General features: G+C 30.5%; 2 protein-coding genes across 5 annotated transcripts in view; both read left to right on the top strand.

Annotated features, from left to right (window-relative positions):
• The first annotated feature begins 376 nt into the window (after positions 1-376).
• On the top strand, positions 377-6750 carry LOC126868659 (protein SET). 2 transcript variants are annotated; one of them, XM_050624389.1, is made up of 5 exons: positions 377-750; positions 1384-1573; positions 2090-2295; positions 2404-2668; positions 2802-6750. In XM_050624389.1, the coding sequence occupies exons 1-5, from the start codon at positions 493-495 to the stop codon at positions 2825-2827; spliced, it is 945 nt and encodes a 314-aa protein (XP_050480346.1). In that variant the 5' UTR covers positions 377-492; the 3' UTR covers positions 2828-6750. The 2 variants fall into 2 exon arrangements, with proteins under 2 accessions (XP_050480346.1, XP_050480347.1); XM_050624390.1 differs by having other exon boundaries at positions 378-750; positions 2099-2295.
• A 2178-nt stretch (positions 6751-8928) lies between these two features.
• The window catches only part of LOC126868655 (fibrillin-2-like), a 20601-nt gene continuing 5558 nt past the window's right edge, over positions 8929-23971 (top strand). Inside the window, exons 1-15 of one of the 3 annotated variants that reach the window (XM_050624382.1) lie at positions 8929-9675; positions 12716-13021; positions 13275-13535; positions 14093-14240; positions 14502-14716; positions 15214-15366; positions 18371-18523; positions 18661-18798; positions 19328-19586; positions 19690-19862; positions 20067-20386; positions 20640-21220; positions 21575-21669; positions 22569-22713; positions 23590-23889. In XM_050624382.1, coding sequence (XP_050480339.1) covers positions 9594-9675; positions 12716-13021; positions 13275-13535; positions 14093-14240; positions 14502-14716; positions 15214-15366; positions 18371-18523; positions 18661-18798; positions 19328-19586; positions 19690-19862; positions 20067-20386; positions 20640-21220; positions 21575-21669; positions 22569-22713; positions 23590-23889 — 3329 coding nt within the window. In that variant the 5' untranslated portion in view covers positions 8929-9593. Of the gene's footprint in view, positions 9676-12715; positions 13022-13274; positions 13536-14092; positions 14241-14501; positions 14717-15213; positions 15367-18370; positions 18524-18660; positions 18799-19327; positions 19587-19689; positions 19863-20066; positions 20387-20639; positions 21221-21574; positions 21670-22568; positions 22907-23416; positions 23890-23971 lie in introns of all 3 variants that reach the window. The other 2 variants (XM_050624380.1, XM_050624381.1) reach the window with 2 other exon arrangements.

Genomic DNA, 23971 nt, shown 5'->3' with positions numbered 1-23971 from the left:
ATACTATTTATACAATAAGGTGAATATAAATATCGTTTTATATTGAAAAGTCGTCTTTTATCTTTTTATCTTTTTATCTTTATATTGTAAGTCATACTTTTGTATATATAATTGATATAAGCTATAAAGCGTATACATATCGTTACATTATTTTATTCCTTGAATATTTTTCAAAATGTACGCTTATGTAAGGGAAAGTAGAATTTATATGTTACACATAACATACGAAATGCGATGTGATAAAAATATTTCGTCGGAACGAAATATTACAATTTCTACATTTCACAATGGTTTCAGATAACGTAGTAAGACTTTCGTTTTTCGAGTAGCGTAGTTTCGCGTCTAGATGAGGTATCAAACCTATGGTTGTAGTTTAGCTTGCTTACGCGCCGCGAATTCGTGACACGAGCACGAGCGTGACGAACGCGGAGTGAGTGCGTACTGAAAATAAACAGAGAGTAGTGGTGTGGTGACAAGAGCGCGGGTCGAACGATGGCTTCGCCGAACAAAAAAGCCAAGGAATTAGAGGATCCAGGTTCGGGGGAGGGTGTTGAATCACGGGATTACGACATTGAAATACAAAAGACACTCGAAGAGATTGACGGGTGTCAGAATCAAATCGATGGCCTCAATGAGAAGGCCAGCGATGAAATCCTCGAAGTCGAGAAGAAGTATAATAAGTTGCGTAAGCCCTATTTCCAGAAACGGAATGACATTATTAAGAGGATACCCAATTTTTGGGTCACTGCTGTATCCTTTCATATGATGACATTACGGTTTCGCTAATAATAGTTACTAATATATCTTTGACGTTTCTCGGCAATGCCGGCGTCCACCGGCGCTAGTCGCCATCTTGCCTCCTTGTATACCTATAGAAGTATGTATAACTACATGCGGTCACGCGGAATGCAATATATATTTATTTTTTTATGTGTTTTTTTTAAATGTTTTACATGATTGTTGTTCTAGTAATACGGTTCATTACCATAAATATGCGTGTAGTTTTTCTTTTATAGTATGTTTTTGTTGTATATTCTAATTAGTAATACATATTACTCAAATGTAAATATTTTCTTCATTCATGATCTTTTCTTCTATGTTTATAATGTTAGATCAATTGAACAATTATTCTTTTTCTATCTCTTTTTATTTTTTTTTAGTTTATATGTAGTTCTATTTAATTTACATTCAAAATTACTTTAAAGTACCAGAATATAAAATTTTATACTTCTATTATTCAGAAATAAGTCGTCCATAACATTAACATAATAATATGTATGTATATGTTAATATATTGTACATTATGAAGATTAAATATGATAAATCGTAACATTAAAGATATGATATGACAAGTTAATGTACATTTCCTTAGTGAATCTGTAGTTTGTAAACAATAAGGAAATAGCAGAAATATTGGAAGAAGATGAAGAAGATGCGCTTCGATTTTTAAATAAATTAGAAGTTGAAGAATTTGAAGATATTAAATCAGGTTATAGAATTAATTTTCATTTTGATGAAAACCCATATTTTGAAAATGACGTCCTTACAAAGGAGTTTCATCTAGGTTCTTCTGGTGAGCACATTTCTAAATCTAAATTCTATTTTATAAATTGTCTCTTAACATTACTTTAATCTTATCAATTTTGATTAGTTATTTATTTTATATTTAAAAGTATGATTTCTTACTATATATTCTATAAAATTTTAATTTCTAATATAATTTTCAAAAGTTACTGATTTATAGAATAATATTAAATTATTTATACAGATTTAATTAATTTCAATATTAAATTATATGTTCAAACAATGTAGGTAATATAAGTAATAAGTAACATAAATAAGTTATTAAATAAAGTAAAATTACAGGCTTTGTTTGTACAGAATGACAAAGTTTGTAGTACACGTTCTCAAATACATATAAGCTTTTTTAATAAGGTTTATATTTAATATGATAGAAAGAATTAAAAAATAATTTTATTGTATTGTCTTATTTATAATTATAATACAAACAATTTGAAGAAGTTGTAAGTGGATGTTAAACCCCTTGTTGAATAATCATAGTTTTGATGTATCTCCTGCATTTTTGCAGGAGATCCAGCATCTCAAAGTACACCTATACGTTGGAAAGAAGGTGCAGATTTAACAAAAAGAGCAAAAACCAAAGCCCCGTTAAAAGGTCGTAAAAGGCCATTAAAACACAGGTCATTTTTTGATTGGTTTACGGATCATGGAGATCCAAGTTCAGATGAAATAGCAGAGTTAATTAAAGATGATATGTGGCCTAATCCATTACAGGTAAAATTATTCATATTATAATTAAAAGAAAAGATCTATTATTATTGAATATTTGGACTTCATCACATAGAAAATTTGGTTTTTGTATACAAAATTATTTGGTTTTAGTATTATTTGGCACCAGATATGGATGTTGAAAATGGCATTGAAGGTGATGGTGAAGATTGCGATACAGAAGAAGAGGAAGAAGAAGAAGATGGTGGTGCGGACGAAGGTGATGAAGCAGGTGAAGGTGAGGAAGGAGATGATAGCATAGTTGTTGTCGAAGATGATGTAGATGAAGATGATGAGGAAGAAGAGGCTGTGAATGATGAAGATGATGGAGTAAACGAAGAGGATGATTTATTGGTAGATGATGAAGTGGATCGTGAAGGTATAGACGATATTTTTCTTCTTTAATATTTCTGTTACATCTATAATGTAATAGAAATAGTAGATTTATTATACGTAAGTTTCTAATGTATCTAATGTATCTAATACATTTATAATTACTGTTTATGTTACAGATGGCGAGGGAGAGGAACCAGAATAGAATATAAAGTTGGTTTTCCACAATATTGGTTACAGTCATAGACACTAAAAAAAGGATCGCTGAAAATACACATCAGGTTGATTGAAAATAAAGTTTGTAGAACTGAAAATATTGAGCCATATGAATAAACCTTGGGACAATTTTGGGAAAATAAAGTAGAAAACAGAATTCAGTAGACCTAATCTTTATCGGCGTGAAGGAAATTGTACGTACAAAAGTACAATATTTGTTTGATTGTGCCGAAACAAAGAAAAAATGGTCTGAGATAAATTAGATAGGTTTCACACTGCACTTTGTTCTAAAACTATACCGCAATACAGAACGAATTCCTTAGTTATATTCATATGGCCTAGTCATTCTCTATAGAGTAGGTGTACGATGAAGAACACCTGCTCATCTTCATCGTGATACAATTACATTAAGGAAAGAATAAATTATAAGATATAAACGAGATAGTGGACAGGTGTTCTTTTCGTCTTGTTTTGTCACAAAAATCTACTTCATCGCACTACTTCCGGAACGAGGTGTTTTAAATATTTTTGAGAGTGACAGTATAATAGATATATGTTCAAATATACAGTATTTGATTTTTATCGTGGAGAGATTTAATTTTTTAAAATAGTAAAATGTGTGTGATACATTTATTAAGATTTGTAATTTATTATTAGAATACGTTTATGAATTATAATCGTAATTTACAGTTACAGTTTGTTTATTAATTTAGAAGTGTAAAGAAAGTGAAGGTAAATTTAATATATTCTCAGTAATTGAATTTATTTTGAATGTCAATTGGAAACATATCGCAAAACATAGTAATGTGTATAAAGGTGTATAGAATGTAAAGAATTCATGCTTTTTTACAACTTTATTATAATTCTGTCATATCCGCGGTGTAACATTACAAATTTATACTATTTGAAAGTGTCGAACGTTTTTATACAGTTATTTTTCATTACGTAACATTTTGTGATTTTCTTATTGATGATAATACACTAATGTTTTATACACATACACACGCGCGCGCGCACGCACGCACGCACGCACACACACACATTCATATATGTATGTATATGTATTAAGTTTACTATCGATGAAATTGGTTTATTATGTCAAACTCAATTAAATCTCTATTCATTTTGAATGCAAATAAAATGTAACTATTACATTGTTTTAGCATATTCTTTTGTCACTTTTTGAAAATGTATCATACTACAATTTAGTGATGTTGAATGATACAATAAAATCAATTTTATTATGTTAAGTATATAAATCTGTTGAAATACGATTTAAATAAATCCAATGTAATACAACTGATTGGTAGATATAGTAAAACTATATCTACCAAACTACTATATCTACCGATTGGTAGATATAGTAAAACTCATTATTTTAGTAGATATTTATTACTGTTCTATTTATTCAAATGTACAAATATACAAATATTTGTATTATAATTTGTCAAATGTTCCACTTGATCAAGAATTGATACTTGTCACACTCAAAATGAAAATCAATTCACGAAGGTCACCTCGTTCTTCTTCCAGATTTTACATTATAAATTTTCCACTTTTGCGAAGAGAAAATATATCGCAAGCGTTTTTCATGCGTAATTTTGACACGTACTTTTAATTCTAACGGCACCTTTATACATTATTGTTACGCGCCAAAGGTGAAGTTAGAATGAGGAGTAATCATAACTCTGTTATATCTCCCGCGATGTGCCAACCAAGAACACATTGCGATCGATTTTAGATTTCGGTGCAAATAAGGGTTCTATTGAAAGGTTTGATTAAGCGTTTCCTTTGGAGTCTAGGAAAAATCAAATAATTACATCGCCCGAAATAGTTAACATGCAGTTACATCTGATTTAATTACTTAAAGTTATCCAAGAAACACGTTTTAGGATAAAATCTGTTTATTAGCTCTTGGATAAAACAGTTTCGAATTAAGGAAAATCTTTCGATTAACATGAAATTATTATAGTATTGAAAATCTCTTAGAGTAAGATTCCTATTTTTCTACCAAATATTTAAAGGTTAGCAAAGTAAGCAATTATTTGATTCCTCCTAGAAAACGATGAGGTACGCTTGTCTACGACATATTCTGTCATAATTATCAGCCAATGTCCTGAAGTGAAATATTCAATGTTAATGAAAATGCGCGTTAACGTGACGTATTAGACCTGCGTAGAGATTTGGCATATGGCCGCACAAAGGGCACTTATGTCCGAGATAAGTGAGTCAGAATCAGACGGACGTACAACAACTGGGTGTAAGAATTTTTTGAATCAATTGACGTACTCGTGTCACGCAATCATACAGTAAATGAACGAAATAAAGTTGTCAGTTTGAGATAGGAATGAGTTTTTTATATTTGGGACTACTTAGAAATACGCAAATGTAAGACGTTTTAATACGAAAAATGATTCAACATTTTATCCCAAATTTTTACTTTTACAACATTATCCGAGCAAAACACGTTCAATATTGTTATATCAATTTTCAAGTACCGTCTTTGCACGATTTATTTTTCTGCTTATTTTTCTTTGTATGAATTTTCGTTTCTTTAGAGAAACTATTTTCTAGAAATATTATTCTTATTTTAAATGACCATCCCTGATTTTCTTCCTTTCTAAGGATATAAAACGAAGCTTATGAAATTTTGTCAAAATTTATATAATTATTTAAAGCAAAAAATGTTGTAACAGCTTACGTTTCATGCTTACCTCTGTTTTACCTCACTCTTGTAAAAACTTGCAAAGAAATTGATATGACAAAGGAATAAGATGGAAAAGATATAAATATAATAGGTAATAGATACACATAAGCATTACATTTAAATATATACTATTCTGTATGAATTTTATAAGAGGTAAAAAATTCATTGAGAAAATGCTTTAATCGTTATAGAATTTTGTTGATATAAAGGGAATCAGGGATGTGATACTAAACGACGATTATCCGAACTAATTTCGGAAATTAATTATCCTTGATAATTAATGTTTTAAATACTCAATATAAAGCAGTGAACAAAGTGTTTTTTAAAACACGGTACTTTTAAAAAGTAGACAATTTCCAAACTAAAAATTATCCGTTTTGTAGCGTTTCAATATAAATATTACTTATAGTTTTACATACGTAACAATTATTTTATACAGTAAAATAAAGAGACTCAGTCAATGAATGCATTTTTATTAGATGGGTATTTGCATACAAATAACAAGTATTTATCACAAAAAATAAATCTGTTGTATCGAGTAAAACAAAAGTACTGTTTCTTTTCTTTTTTCTTCTGTTTGGAAAATTTGGTGTATTTATTAATTTTATACCTATTCTTATTAATTCCAATTCTACGTTGATATTTAAATTTTAATAACACTTCCGTTAGAAAATGGTCAATTTTCTATTATAATAATACCTTTTTCCTTCCGCACATATTCATTCTCGTTCTTGTTATATTTTGTCGAGGACAACTGACAAAGAAAATGTCAACTTCGTACCATCTATAGAAAATATTACGTATTTACAAAAATTCAGTATAAAAAGGCGGTTTTTATAATTCAAGTCCTGTTTAAATGCTATACATACACATAATGGGTACTGTGGAGTTATCGTATTTTGATAATTCAATTTCTTGTTTGGATAATCGACGTTTCTTTCATCGCCTGAAAATGTCCTAATTTCCAATAAAGTTTACCATTATTTAGGTAAGCTAGAATAAACCATTTTTCTAAATTAATAATTTATTATTGTACGTCTATAAGAGTTTGAAAAATAATTTGTAAAAATGACATGTATTTTCTATAAGGGCAGCAAGTTTCATCTTATTTTTTTGTCTATTACATTGTAAAAAATAATATTTGCGGAAATTACTTTAAGTTATAATTTATTACGATATTAAACCTTATCATAATTTTTGTCATATTTTGCTTTGTATACTATTCCACATATTGACCTTTCTGTCTCTATATATATGTATGAAGCAGCATTTTACTTTTTGAATTATCAATTTAAAATAAGATGTAAAATGATAATTAAATTTGTCGTTATTTTTACGAATTCAATAATCAAATAATTATAATTATTTGTTTCAAGTTTCAGATGATTGAAACTCATGTATCGGAATTTTGAACTAATATTTTAAAATAATAATCATATAGTTTTAATTAAAGTATAATTGTGCATATTGTTATATTATTATAATATTATTATATAATTATATTATTTTAATTAAAAATACACAATGGCGAGTATTGGTTTTGAGGAAACGTATGTAACTAAAGGCAAGTCATTTCTAAATAGTATATTTTCACTTTTCAAAGTTACCAGTGATCACATTTTCATCATCACATCCGGAAAAATATCGTCATTGTAAAGAATACACAAAATCGGGTATACGAAAAATCAAAGATCAATCAAATATTACTATACTAAAAAATATTATTATATGGAACGAGAAAAAATGTTGTTTACTAATGACCGAAAGAAATTCTTTACCTTCCTCATATTATATCATCGTTATGCGTTGTTTATTTCAACTTCTCTTGATTCCCTTTCAAGGTATATGTATACCATATATATATACATATATAAGTAGATTATCCAGATGGTGCCATTGAAAAGGATGTAAAAAAGGCACTTCAGGTTCGACGACGATGCGTAAGTATGCAGACGACGGATATAGATGGCGAAATATTTGATTTTTTTACAACACAAGACAGTGTAATCTGGGTATTAGACTGTTAGACGATTGCTATGGAGTTGCGCGTGTCATGGTCATCGCAACCTCGCTAGCTTGATGACTGTTCTCGGCCTACTGACTGTTACTCTTGCTCCTGTTGCACGTTTTTACTTCCGTCTGTTACCGAGATTAACCGACATTCGTATACAGAAAAATGCAATAATCTCTCTTTCTCTTTTTTTATGTAATTATTTTACGTTGCATCAACCACAAAGTTGGATTATGCTTTTGTCATTGTTATTATTTATATTACTGTATTGTTATATACTTATCATGTTTTTATTATTTACGTTTGCTCTATGAGAAAATGAATTTTCCGTGTATTTTTATTTTCTGATCTCTTTATATATGAATTAATGGGACAATTAGTTCCAATAAAACATATTCTTACAATAATAGTTTCCTTCAATACATATAATACGTATTTGAAAATTTAATTACATAAATGTAATAGAGTAAATTTAGAAAGTTTTTACGTGTACGTTTAATAGTTTTCTTCTACTTTTACCCAATATATTTAAGTTCATTGAAAGTTATGCGATGATATAATGTTAACGCGCCACACAACGCGTCACATATATGAATTGACTTGAATTCGAATGCTTAGCAGGCATCCGAACAGTAAAATATATAAGCAACAGAGTTTTTATAACTATATATTGTTTAAGTACATAAACGTTTTAACTACTTATACTACAAAAAATATTAAGAAAAGAATTAATTTGTATAAGAATTAATAGATTCTTTTATAATAGATCTTTTTAAATAATTAGTAGATTAGTGGGACATTGGTTAATAAATTTTGAACAAAGAAAATAACATGATTTCGTAAGACTGACTTCCGATGGAAATTGGTACTAATATTGGCTATCTGATTTCGATTTTCAATCGATACACAGAAATATATAGAGATAAAACATTTGAAGATATGTATTTCAAAGAGAACGAAGGACGACACGGATGGCCGACAACAGAGTGGTACGGAAATTTGCGAGATCAACAAAGCGTCTACTGTTCATGGAACACTGACAAAAAAGGATCTCTGATGCTAACATCGAACCGGGAACACATGCCGCGAAGAAGTCACTAGTACTACGATGATGATCAACACACTCTTGAAACTTACGGAGGGGGATTTTCTTTTGAAAATGAGGCATACATATGTATTACGTTGTAGTAATGGAACTAAAGTTCTTGTACATACATTATTAATATGTATAGAGGCGCATATTATGCATATTTAAATGTAAAGCAACAATTCAGTTAAAGTTAATAAAATCTAAGAATTTCGGTTTTCATACTGTTAGAACTATATAACGAAAATTTTGTTTATTAATCACCTAGTTCCCTTGTCATTTTCAGATCCAGAGATAATTTAGAGATTACTAAAAATTAGTAATTGTCAACAAATTTTTCAAGTCTAAATTCACTGTAACAGTGTATTAAAAAATATATATACATGTACACATATTCGTATAACGATAAATAATAGAAAAGCATGGAATTTCCAAATTACATAATGTTAAAAAGAGTTAAAATTATTTATCACGAGCGAAACAACTTAGGTGAAGATATATAAGGATAAGAAAAAAAAATAAAAGAGAAAACAATCGAAGGATCTTGTTAGGGCGAAATGTTGAGCAAGTTCTCAATCGGCGCCGTTACTAACGACGAAATCAGTCTGATATTTATGCGCGCGCACACGAAACAGGGACAGAGTGCAGACGGGAAAAGGAATCGTATCGTAAGATAGAGTGGGATAATTCAAGAAATGAGATGCACATAGAAAGGTGCAGAGGAGAAAACCGTGCTACCGGCAAACTGAACGCTTTAATGCATGTCGAGCGTTTGCTCGGAACGCATCCGACGACAAAGAAGAACGATATTTCACTTTCAAGTCAACGATTCCGACTCAAACTCAAACTGGCAACGACAAACAGAAAAATTAAGAGAAAGATCGTGACAGTTTGAAAGATTGTGATATTTGTACGCGAAAACCAGTTCGTTTTATGGGAATTTTAAGAAGATGATCCGATTCGTCGATCTATGTGCGATTTTCTTTCTACTTCTGGTCATTCGGTTGGAGCAATTTTCTCTACAAAAGCGAGGTATCTTTCATCTTAAGAATTTTTTTGGAAAATGAGTTTTTATTCCTAAAATCGATTTTATTGTATTAATTGTTTTTGGATTTGTTTTTCGATGGTAAATCTCGAAATAATTGATAGCGTAGAGCTATGTAAATGTAAATTTACAAATGTAAATTTTTTATCTAGACTTAGATCTTTTTTTCGCTACACTTACTACTAGCATAAACAATGCATTTTCTTCTATCTGCTATGTGGTTTCTATTTTATTTAAAATGAAGAGGAGAATGTACCTAGTTGTTAAAAACGTAAACGATTAGATAATCTAAATCTATTAATCGTACATTTTTCCTTCGAATCATGTTTTTAACGATACTTTTAATGATTTGTAGCTAGTAAGGAAGAAACGAAGAACTTAGAGGATTCCTTGTTTATCATTCAGGCAGATGCCATTTTCTATTTATTTTATTAATTTTATAAAAAGGAAAGAAATTTCGTGGAACACGCCTTCTTTCATCGATAACGGAGAATAAAGACAATTCTTCCAATTTTACTAGATGACTATGATAAATACATAATGAGATAAAATGGGTCATGACTATGATGTATGTACATCAAAATGTTCAGCCTGATATTCTGATTAAAACAATATCTTAATCTCGAAGAATATTAATCTTCGAGTTATTTAATATGCCTAATAAGTATGTTTTAATTCAGCTAATTGTCAATTATGGAAAAGGAAATTAAGTAAATTCTATTTATTTAAATATTAAATTCCTTGTTCGTAGAGAGATGACAAACTGAATACGCGTTAGAGAGATCGCTTTCTTAGAATTGATAAGTGAATTGATATGAAGTTGACACGCGTAAAGTAACGTTCGGTAGATTTTTAGGATGGATAGTTTACAGTTTAGAGATGTTCACGGTAGTATTAACGAAGAAAAAGGATAGGCAAATTAAATAGAATGAATACTTAAGAGTAGAGGGACACGTAGTTCCGGGTTCGAGAGTAAATAATAAACGAATAGTAACTACTTGCATAGCTTAGAATCTATCACATTTTTAAGTGAAAGATGAGTGTTTTTAATAATGGAATATAATTATTTTTCAAACATATTTTGTCCTATTTGAAATAAATATTATCCATATAAATAACTCTAAAACGTTTAAATAAAGATAAGAATTCTTTTCTGGATTGAATTCGGAATTTATATAACTATGTAGTTAGTATCAAATATCGCTAAGCTAGAAAAATTTACCGAATGTCCAACTGGACAAATTGTAAAATACAAATTAAATAACAATAAAAAAAAATCGCAAAGATGTGATAGTCAGAAAGGGTTGCGTAGTTTTCCAATGAAATAACAAGGAAACATACGTATGCGCTAGTTCCATTCTTATCATTAAACAAATTATGGTTTTGTTATTACTCAGTATGTATGGTCTTCATTGATTTATAGAGACTTCTAGCTAAACACTGCAACAAGAATTGCTTTTATCACTGTATAGTAATGCATAGCATATAATAATATATCCAAGCGAAAATAATGTAGGTATATCTCTCCTTATAAGAAGATAAGGAATATAATACTACAACAATATTAATTACTTTGAACGAAGGAATGAACGATAAATTAATATTTCCTTGTATTTATTTTGTATTTGTTGATATTTTCTAATATCAAATGTTAAAATTCACAGCGCATTTTAATATTAAAGAAATTTCGTATAAAGTCAGATGCTCGTATACATATGTATACATATGTACGGTATAACGTCTAGAAAGTTGATAATTAAATGCAGTAAACTATTGACCGTCCATCGAAAATGTTAAGAAATTTTCAATATTAGAAAATTTATTAGAATTGTGCAATTGTGTTGTCACTGTAATATGTACTAATGACAGCAAATTCGAACTATAATCGTAATAAACTAGTAGCAATATGTTTATTAGGATTATATAGGATTATATTGTTATTTCTTTATTAACAGTATAATGACAATGCAACGTTTCAAAAAACATTCAACAATATGTTTATTTCACCTATTTCATGTATCATATCTGAAAAACTTAATTCGTATGACTCATATGATTGAATTCGTTTAAAGATACAATAGAGTTAAATAGAGAGTATACTATACTACATTATACATATTTACGAGTATATCAAGCATATCATATTATTCAATCTAATCATTTAAGATCTACATTTAAAATCTTTTGTTTAAAAACAAAAGTGTTGTTGTATGAATATGATAAGCACATAGATGAAATTGAACCTTTAGTTTAGTTACCTTTAGTTTAGTTTAGTATAAAATTATATTAGTAGGTAAATTTTAAATAAAACTTATACACATGTATATACGAATAGATGTGGAATGTCATCAGTATATGTCAGTTGGTATATTTTTTGCATAACAAACTGAATGTAATATATCATACGAAACGAATTACGAGTAAAAATTAAATAACAAAGGTTGGTAAGAAATAGTTGTCTATTTACAATTGTTCTTCTTATCGCTGTACATGTGGCAGCGTCAGGAAGGATTTTACGATTTCACAATAGACTTAAATTCTGCCGAGAGTTTGTGAAAACGATAGACAAATAAGACATCATTTTACGTTATAAGTTTATCATCAAAAATAATTATTTTTTATATTTTACACTTATTTCCATTCGTAATGGTTTTAAAAATGACGATCAAAGCGGGAATAATAAAAGGGAGACGAACTACTAAAAATATAAAAATCGATGGAATAATTTGATATTTAACACTAAGCATTTTATAAAATTAAGAATAGACAAACCGATTTTCAGTTGTTTCAGGTAAAATTTGTTAAATGTTTGAGATTAAAAGTATTAAGGTTTCTGATGCCTTAATTGTTTTATCGACGGAAACAATTGTTATAATATAATATAATGTAAACATTTGGTGAAGTAATTTATATTCTCAAGGAAAATGAGAAAAAGGTTCAAGTTATGAAGAAGAAAGAATTATAAAGACCGATATAATTGTTATTAGAGAGATTTGTTAAGAGAAGTATATTTTGTTTGTGTAACAGAGGCGTTGTTCAGCGAAGCTAGAATGGAAGCAGAATTTGAAAAATGCTGTGGGCTTGGTACTTCGTGGGCTTTGGAAGGCCTAAGGTGTGAAAAGTTCACAGGGCCGGTATCTGGAGTGCCGACAGTCGAACAAGGTCTTTGCTTAGAGGCTGTGGACATCTGTTGCGTGAGAGCATATCACGAGGAACAATGCAAGAAAGGAAAATTCGATGCGCATGCTGGTTTAGCGTGTGTTTCTGATACCAAAAGTAAACGTTCAGGGCCGGGTGATTATCACCGTGACTGTTGCGAAGCTTGTAAACTGGGTAATTTACATATTCATATAATTTTTTGGTATTTATGTCTCTTTATTTTTTATTTACTTCATATATATATATATATATATATATATATATATATATATAATTAATAATTAATAATTAATAAAAAAATTTAATAATTTAAATAACGGTGTCAAAATTATAATTTAATAATCCACATCAGAACCAGTGTTTTTTTAATTCTGTCATTCTTTTTCTCCATTAATTATTTTTCATTAATTTTTAAATTCCATCGAAGGTATTTTAACTGGATCTATGGGACAAGGATGCGCTTTTAAGAAATTTACATTTGGGAATCCATGGGATCCTGCATTTTTGGAATGTTGTTACGAAGCGTCACCGAGCACAACATCAACTTCTACCACAGATCTTACAAAGGCAACGACGTTCAGTGAGACTACCGATACTGAATCAACTTCATCTCCATTAACATCGACTTCCTCATTATCTACTGAAACATTGGCTTCGACATCTTTCTTCCCATCGTTACCTACGCCTCGTAAGTAGAAATATTCAATAAAGTCCTAAAACTCCAAAATCGATCATATTTTTATATCTAGTTGCTACATTATAAAAGTCCATCATCAATCATTAAAATGATTGAAAAATACTGCCGAAGATCTCTATCCCAAAATATCTTATCTTCTATGTCCATATTTTATTTGTTTACAAGGTAATTTCCTATTACCTTACATTGAGAGTCCTACGAGTTTTTGCTGTCACTTGCGGCGGAGAAATTTATTATAACTATATCTTTTAAAAGTATTTTAAGGAAGTAACAAGAAAACTGTTGCGCGATTAAAAATTAGTTCCAAGTATTCATACGTGGAAGTTTTGAAATTACAATCTCGAAGATAAATCAACGATTCACTTAGAAAGATATATTCAAATCTTTGCGGCATAGGAAAACAATTAGATAAAATCACGAATAATATGTGATTGAGAAATAAAGAAATAAAATTATAAACAAAAAATTCGACATTACTTGCCAGTCAACTTAAAATTAATATAACAACGATCATAACAGAAATGCAACGTCATAACATTAATTTACAGCATTAGATGACATCTGTCAACTTATGAAGGGATTATTGTGTTCTGACATTTGTGTCCCTACGCCAGGATCTTATTATTGCAAATGTTACGAAGGCTTTACTCTACTAGAAGATGGAAAAACTTGTAGTCAAGACTTACCTACTGACAGGTATAAAAACTTTATAAGATATTTATATATATACATATATTATATTTTATTTCTGCAAATTTTATAATACTGTTCATTTTGATAAATATTCAGCGTTAAAATTATTATATAATATCTACTGAATTTATAAAATTAATTTACTATTCTATTTACTGTTTAATTTAATTTACTATTAATTCATTTATCGAATATTTTACAAGAAAACAACATATTTTTGTTGTTCGATTATACTATGTCATTGTGCAATCGTATATGATCTAGATGCAAATCGAGCAATCCATGTGAACAACGCTGCACGGACAATGGAGTTGCAGTTACGTGTAGCTGCAATCCCGATTACGTACTGGCGAAGGATAAACGTTCTTGTTTACCTAAACCATCGGAAAACAAAAGTACAATTCCTGAGGATGATAACGAGTTTTCATCTCTTTGTCCCGCTGGTTATCGTTACAATGCTACCAGTCAAGTGTGTGACGGTGAGTATGAAAGAGATATTCAAATCAAACTATTATTATTAATATTTTTCAAATGTCAATAAAGAGAATTTAAACTAACCATATTAACAGTGAATTATTTTTATGAAGTAACTTATTATATATATATATATATATATATATATATATATATATAAGTTAATTTATATATAAATAAATATATATATATATTGTATGTGCATACATATAATACATGTAATATGTATTACAATGTAAATAAATGTAATACATATGATATATATATGGTAATACATTCTTCGAAGTTAAATTTGAATATCTAATTAATCTGTAGTAAGTAATAATTCATTTTATATCCTTTGACATTAAGTTCTTAATGTTTTATGAGTTCTAAATTCACTTTCAAGCATATTTTATGTTTGCTTAATGATATGAGCTTCATTTTATTTTTGTAATGATGCACTGCAATTTTGCTTGTGTCCTTGCTTACTTCTGTTGGCATTGTGTGTCCCACCGCTTAGACGTGAACGAGTGTGTAGAAAAAGGAGCATGTCCTGGTCACTGCGAGAATAATATAGGATCTTACACGTGCGCGTCCAAACATAAACTTGGATACGAAGAGGATACTTGTCCTCCTGGATACCAGTGGGAAGCCGCTACAGGTTTTTGTACAGGTTTGAATCTATTTAATTTTCTAATTGTTTAAGAGAACATTTTCAATTATTTATTTTATAATGTTTATTTTCAATATATCTAATTTACATATTTAAATCTTTTGGATCGGATATATAGTTTCTCGGCAAGTGTTCCAGAGTATCTACGTTATATTCCATTACAAGGTTGAAATAATTCAGAGAACTTTTAGCTTCGATAACTTCCTAATGAATAAGTTTGGGGCATAAGTATGTTAGTACTTTTATATAGAGCACAAGGAACTGCATCGATTGCAGTTCAAAAATATAGGTTTACACTTTAAAAAAAGTGCAGTTGCATTTTTCTGATGCTCCGATGCACAAAGATGTATAAAATTAGTCGTATATTATGCACCGCCTGTTACTATTTAACTCCCACTTATGACATCTTCTTCTATCCCTAAGCGTTGAGGAGATTCGGCTTGTTCCAGTTGTGGGGGACACCCTGTACATATGTATATATATATAATGTATGTATGTATATATATGCATACATAAGTATATTATTTAACCTATTCAGAATTACAAAGGATATATTTCATGTATATACGTGATTTCTGTATATGAGTGTGTATGTTTTTTTATGTTTTAATAAAGTAATATACGCGAAGATAATGTACTTCTCAGATTCATAAAGTACGTGGTAAAATTTTCTATACACAGATATGTGCTTGAAGTTGCTTTAATAAGTATCATTGATTTTAGCTTTAATACTGTTAATGCAAGCCATAAGTTATTATTCCTAGCGTTCTTTTACTGGCATATCATTTTAAAATTAAAATATCAAACTACGTAACGAATTTTTTTTTACTTACTTTAGTGTTATAATATTAATAAATGAAGTATGATATTCTATACATACACAAAGAAGTTTTTCGTCTATATCGGATCTTAATCGTATTTATGCAGTTACTAGTGACGGTAATTATAGAAGTAAATGCTCTATAAATTGTTTGTGAGAAGATATTATCCTTTTTTAAAGTATTTTATAGCTGGCGATCTACAGTAAGTATGTATGTAGATTTTTTTTTAGAATTTATTTAATTTATCTTACATTTAAAGTACTCGAGACATTTGAGGATTAAGCATTTTATGGCTGTAAAACAATTACCAAGTATCGTAAGTACTGTTATGGCGCAGCTTCCTAACTGAGTTAGGGTCGGAGAATGTGAAAATTTCTCGCAAGGAATCGATAAAATTTCCTAGAAAAGTTGTTCGGCATCCGAATACCGTCTGAACGGTAAACCTGAGTTTACGAAGGCAAAGGTTTTGGGTTTTTAGATGTATATTCTTAACAAACTCGGTCCTTGACAAACAATATACAAGCTATATACTCTATTATATTTGATGAATATGAATTACACGATGTTTGACGATTTATGAATGAACTCTTTCCGGCGATCACTCGATAGTTTTTATATCCGTGTTTGGTATGTGTTTTGAGACAGCGGCTGACATCAGAAGCGAAGTTCTGCTAGCCTTGCAGAATGCTACTTAACGCAATGCTTTGAAACGAGGTTAAAAATGTGTCCAAGTGCCGATGCTGATACTGCGATATGAAGTGTTTCTGTCGTTATTGGGTCCCTAATCTTCCCGAACTGTGCACAACAGTACATCGAAGAATTTAATTTTTATCTATTTTATCGATTTTTCATTTTTCAATTAATGTTTTGCAATCATAATTTACTTTTTATTATATTATTACGAGTCGGGGTTTTGAGCAACGCGAGGGTATTTCGTGGGAATACCGTTACAGTGTAACAAGTGTACGAACGGAGCTGACGCGAGTTCAGGTAGCCGCCAGGATTATTGTTCACGAGGACGAACCTGACGCTAAGTCAGTGGGTCGCAGAAGGGCGTAATTTTATGAACGAGCCCAATGCGAAATCGGGAAGTTAATGGCACAGAGGTTGCAGACGAATTCGATGCGAAATCAAAGCCGAGGTGGTGTTAGAAAATTGAAGAAAGTGCAAACGAATCTGATGCGAGATCAGGGAGTCACAAGAGAGGTTTAGTTTTCATTGACGAATCCGATGGGAAATCGGGGAGCCACTGGCTTGGAAAAACTTGTTCTGTATTGAGACGTGTGAACGAACCCGATGGAAAATCAGGGAATCGGAGAAAATGTTAGTAAGGCTTCGTGTAACTTTGATTAGTAAAATGGAAGTACGTTCCACTATGTTGTACATTGTACGCTATACAGGATTGTGGGCTTGAATGTTAAGGTTTAAATAATTCGGTTAAATTATTTTATGTATTAATTTATATAACGTAGGTATATGTATTGCATTCAAGAGATTGTTACGTTACAAGTGGATATTTCGCAAATAAATGAGCGAAGACTAAGAATAGCTTGCAGAAATACAGCACAGAAGTAGAGTATTTAGACCGTTTCACGGATCCCCAAGGGTTAATGTTGATCGAAAGAGAACTTTAACCCGATTCCACTATACTAGCTCTTAACGAACGTGTTGCGAAGCAACACGATGACACTTTTCGTAACCGTTCTGTCTAAGAAGCACAATTTTTCACCTCCTTATACAATGTACTGTGAAAATCTGGAAACTCTACGTGGCCAAGGTGGTTCAAGGAGTTTATTGTACGAATATGGAAAATGTATAGATTTCCGAGAACGGTATCCACCAGATGTTTATCAGAACTGATTAACATAATCGCGGCTATGTCTCATTGTTTAGATAAATTCTGATAAAATTTAGATAAAAAGAAATTTTGGATAAGGATACCTTTGTTTCCGTTTCGTAGAATTGAAATAATGCAGTTGGAGGCCGGATGTTATTTATCTGTAACGATATTAATTAACTTTCAAAAATTTGAGTTACATTAGATCAATGAGAATTTAGATTATCTTTGCAATTTTTTATTACGGCAAGAACATGTTATATCTATGTTAGCATTTGTAAATTGATATTTTATATAAAATACTATTTTGTGGACGTATATTATCTAATTTCAATGTTTTTTTCAGATATCGATGAGTGTCTTGTATTACCGAAACCATGCCCCGGAAAGAAAAATTTTTGTGTTAACACCCAGGGCAGTTTTAGCTGTCTAGAAATGAAGGGAATAAAATCTTGTCCCGCTGGATTTAAATTCAATAAATTGTCACAGCAATGCGAAGGTATTTATTGTATAATTTAAAATGTTAACTTAAAGGTGAAAACGTAAGGGTGAAACTTATCATAATGATACACGCTTTTTGCGATTTCTTTGTAATAAAAAAGAAAGATATCAACCTACTTTTGTTTCCTTTTATAGATGTGAATGAATGTGTAGAAGGCATTCATAGCTGTTTGGAAGGTACAGAAGAATGTCGTAATATCGATGGTGCTTACGAATGTGATGTAAAATGCGATGAAGGATTTACTTACAGTGTTAATTTGGGTACCTGCATAGGTAACTATTTTCAAGCATTCTACGATTTATTAATGTGATTATTATTCAATCGAATATGTTTTACTTGTTTGATATTTCTAATGATAGGCTATTTATTACATCAACAGGAAGTTTCTCCTTTGATATTTTTACGCTCTTCTATAAATATGAGATATGTGCATGCACAAACTTTCTTTTATATCCTAACACTAATTAATCGAATGTTTGAAAATATTTTACCTCAAACGCTATTACGTGAATTTACGTTGATTCAGCATGTATCCGTCTTGCATGTGAGTAAGAATTTATACACCTGTTTAATACTTTTTCATTTCTTTAGTTAGACAATTTTCTTTATCTTCTTAATCCTCTTTCCAAATCGATACGTTATTTCTAACATGAAATAACCATTCCATACAATTTTTGGAATTTTAGTCGAAAAATTAAAACGTGATGATTCTATTAAAGACTACTATTGAAATATAATTTTTATTATAAACTATTGCAACCTTTTATTTATTCTGTTTATATATATGTATTACATTTGTAGATGTGGATGAATGCTCTGGCTCTAATAATCCTTGTCCAAGTTCAAATACCACCTGCAGAAATATGGTAGGTGGTTACGAATGCTTGTCTCTGAATCATTCTGAATCTCCGTTTTCAAACGATAAGTCATTGATTTGTCCTGCGGGATATAAGCCGATAAATGATTCCAGGGAAGCATGTATCGATGTGGACGAATGTAAAGAACAATTGCATTCGTGTGAAAATACAGAACAATGTGTTAATGACATAGGTAGTTATAGGTACGTTTTTTAACGGATCGTTTCATATAACAATTTTATGTAACAATTAATAATATTAATCATCGATATGCGTACATATTTTTAATATATTTCAATTAATTAGATGCGAACTATTAAGTGACCATGATGCGAATTTACGTGGAAAGGTTGAAGATACTCATGCTTATTCGTATAAAAGGGGACATAAATTACTAAGTTCAATCTTTCCAATTGTTAATGAAACAAGGAATTGCGAGAGAGGTTTCATATTTGATCAACGAAGTCAAGATTGTATCGGTATAAGAGTATTCAAATTTTGTTTATTTATTTATGTATTTTTTTCGTGTGAACATTTTCATCAAAATAATTAACGTTCCATTCGACAAAAAATTAGTGTTATCTCTATTATATATTATATTATATCATATTATATCATGTTATATTATATTAATAAACTTAATTGATTGTTTTTAACTTTGTTATAAATTCTTCTTTCGGCAGATGTCGATGAATGTAGCAATGGTTTATCAAATTGTGGAATCGGTGAGCAATGCATAAATTTCAAAGGTGGATATAGATGTTCTCCAGTATGTCCGTCTGGTTTTCAGTTGTATAACAATAGTTATTACTCGAGTAAAGAATCTTGTCAAGATATAAACGAGTGTGCACTTGGATTACATTCTTGTAATGTATCAACTCAGTTTTGTGTTAATACGAACGGTTCTTATATCTGTGAAGCATTTATAACAACAACAACAACAACAACAAGTTCAACAACAATTAACAGGCTATTAGATATTAAGAAGAACCATATAATGCAGGTATTGATTAATATACAAAATAAAATAAATAAATATATTGCTTCTCTATTTTATTATAAATTCAAAATTTATTTTATATTAAATTTAAATACATGACGTATGTATATTCGTTTACATCTTTGAATTTTCTTCTTCGGTCTTTGTCACAAAGCTATTGCACACTTTAAATTTTTTGGATAACTAATGGCGTTTTCCTTTCACAGTTATAAATGATCTAAACTCTTAAAAAATATCCGTGTAATTTATTTTGTAGAATATGGATGGTCACGTATTTTCGGAACCGTGTAAACTCGGATATGCTAGAGATATAAAAAGCGGAGAATGTGTGGACATTGATGAGTGCGCAGCAAATCTGAGTTGTCGAGACTACGAGCAATGTCATAATAGCCCAGGCAGTTTTATGTGTTTGCCACTATGTACCACTGGCTGGTATTTTAATACAGCGACAAAGAGTTGTCAAGATGTCGACGAGTGTCTTTTAGGCAGACACGATTGTCCACAGGGCACTCATAAATGCGTTAACACAAACGGTTCCTTTTTGTGCAAGTTAATTCCGCCTTGCAGCAGCGGTTATAATCGATCTTTCAATGGTAGCTGCGTCGATATCGACGAGTGCTTGGAAAATCTGCACACCTGTCGATTAGAATTACATGAGTATTGTGTCAATAAAAACGGCAGCTTCGAATGTTTGACTAGATTACCGTCTTGTCCATCGGGTTATCAATACTCCTTAACTACTAAACGATGCGAAGATATCGACGAATGCGTTCGTGGCCAACACAAATGTGACACTAGACTTTTTGAAAAATGCTTCAATCTACCTGGAACTTACAGGTCTACATTATTAACTTAATATTTTGAATTTTAAGTTTTACAGCATTACATCAGGAAAAAAAGAAATTAAGATGAATCTCAATCTACAACATAGTCACCATTATTTTCAGTTCAGCTTTTCAGTTAATGGAAATTAATTAATTTTCGTGAATAATATGTATCTATTAACAAGCGTATACAAATGCGCACGATCTTACGAAGTGCTTTAAAATTTTTAGCGAATTTTCTTTCTTATTTACATGATTTTATTATATAATATGACCGTTATGTAATCGAGGAATTTATTTAAGCACATAATGTGGTTAAATAATTCTATAAAATTAATGAATCGTATCCGTATCGTAATGTGTTTAGATGTGAAAGACCTACATCGTTTGAGCAGCGTCAACGTCAGAAACCTGCTTGTCCTTCCGGCTTCAGATATCATCCTAGACTAAGAAGGTGCACAGGTATATTTTACTACATTTTAATTTTCCAATTGAATTTACTTAAAATTGTTGTTAAAATACTATAATATTCTCTCTCTCTCTCTCTCTCTCTCTCTCTCTACATAAAACAAAAATTAATTTGTACATAATATTCATTTTAATTTTTTTTTAACATATGAAATTAATAGAATAACTTATAAATTAATTTGTAATGATTTATAACTTTTTTCAGAATGGAAATTGACAAGTTTTGAATTGAACGTCGAAAGTTTGATATATTACGAAATATTTTAAAACAGTATCCTTGTTCGCTTATCGCATGTGAAGCATAGTGTAAGGTTTAAGCTCATTTTTGTTATAATGTGCATATTATTTTTGTAATATAATATAGTATAGTAACTCGTGATATGTTTTGTTATTGCTCGTTTTATGTGTGCAAGTGTTATAAGATTGCGATAAAATTCCATCAATGATCAATTCCATTTTATTTACTTATAATTAACATCAACTTGTTAAATTTCTTGACTAAACATGAAGTGAAAGCATGTAGCATGTATTATAATGGTCATTTAATATACTTAATAGGTATTACAGCAAAAGTAATTTTTTAACAATCGTCGCGTTATATAACTTGCCATGGATTCGTATGTAAACAGCAACATACTTGCAAATGGTTTATTTTAAATAATCATTTGTTATTAAAACTTTATTTTCATGCCAGCGTAGTCCAACAATAACTACATTGTATAGTTATAGTAATTATTTACTACTTACTTATTATTAGACGTGTTAGAATTATAAACAAATAGAAAAGTAACTATTATTATTCAACTTCATTGACAGTTTTATTGCAAAAACGTTAAATATTTTGAATCTTTCGAACAAATTATTGATGAGAGATAAATTATCGTATTTGATAGATATCGACGAATGCGCGGAAGGTTTGGACTCTTGCGTAGGTGAAGTTTGCTATAATCAACCGGGTGGTTATAGTTGCGCAACACCTCCGAAGCCGAGAATCAGGAAACCGCCTACGACAGCCTTGCCAGCACCATCAAGCAAAAAGTGTATGCCTGGAACGAAATTCGTTAAGAATCGTTGTGTCGACATCGACGAATGTAGGGAAATAGATGACGCGTGTAGTAGTAACGAGGACTGCATCAATACCATGGGAAGCTACATGTGCGAATGCAGAATTGGTTTTAGGCGTGAGAATTTAACTCAAGCCTGTGTGGACATTAACGAATGTCAAACGCAGGTAAAATACATATTTCCGACTATTGTATTAACCAGCAATGTCAATGAAGCTTATAAGTTTTATGGCAGATTTATAGAATTATAGAACTAAAACTTATATTCAACATCGGCATATGCATTTTACGAGTTTTTATTCGCTTTCGATACGAATAACTTATTCTTTACACGATAAAAAAGAATTGCCTAATGATATCTTCAATCTATATTCGATATTGCGTTAAGAAAGTTGTATCAAAAAGCTATCAGTAGGTTTCTTAAAGAAGTGTTTTTCAATGTGTTTTTAATTTTTATAATCATTTCACTCGCTTCATCACATGTTACAAGTCGACGCAAAATTTTGGAGTATGTTCATCATTTTTCTTTGGGCAATGTCACGGATAATTGTTATTGTCAAAAATCAAGAAAAGTCGACAAAGACAGTTATTTTCAATTGCGATTATTCTAAATTAAAAAATTCGATGAAAATCTGATTTAAATAGACGTGACAATAGATGTGAAAATTTTATTACAGGAAGATAGCTGTTTGCAAGGTCAAAGGTGCGACAATACTATAGGTAGCTACACTTGCACTCGATACCTATCGTGTGGTACAGGATATACTCTGAATGCCGCCACTGAGATCTGCGAAGACGACGACGAGTGTTTACTCGGTACACACGACTGCGGACCGGGTTATCAATGTAGGAACACATTTGGCTCTTATCGATGCGACCGTAACCCACGTATGCCGGGACCACAGGCTCGTATCGATATCCCAACGACGCTAATGACAACCACGACCAGTAAATCAACATCCATATCCACATCCATATCTGCAGCCGTTACTCCTACTTCGTTAACTATCCCCGGGAAGGGAACGTATAGTTGTCTACGTGGATTTGAGGCTGGTTCTGGAGGAAAATGCGTGGATATAGACGAATGTCAGAAAGATCCGAACATCTGTGGCAGAACAATGCGATGTATGAACACTCTTGGATCTTATAGGTACATCAATACGTTGGTCGATCTATTTTTTACAATTTAGCAAATTATTTTAATACGTAATATACAATTTAGAACGTAGAAA

The sequence above is a fragment of the Bombus huntii genome, chromosome 8 (genome assembly GCF_024542735.1).
Source record: "Bombus huntii isolate Logan2020A chromosome 8, iyBomHunt1.1, whole genome shotgun sequence".
NCBI lineage: Eukaryota > Metazoa > Arthropoda > Insecta > Hymenoptera > Apidae > Bombus > Bombus huntii.
Note: the sequence above shows the minus strand (reverse complement) of the source record. Positions and strands in the feature narration are given on the sequence as shown.

Excerpts from the sequence above, each read along its gene's own strand:
- LOC126868659 (XM_050624389.1), top strand. The coding sequence starts at position 493 with ATGGCTTCGCCGAACAAAAAAGCCAAGGAATTAGAGGATCCAGGTTCG. Across the intron at positions 751-1,383 it reads CCAATTTTTGGGTCACTGCT|TTTGTAAACAATAAGGAAAT; the intron begins GTATCCTTTCAT and ends GTGAATCTGTAG. Across the intron at positions 1,574-2,089 it reads GTTTCATCTAGGTTCTTCTG|GAGATCCAGCATCTCAAAGT; the intron begins GTGAGCACATTT and ends GCATTTTTGCAG.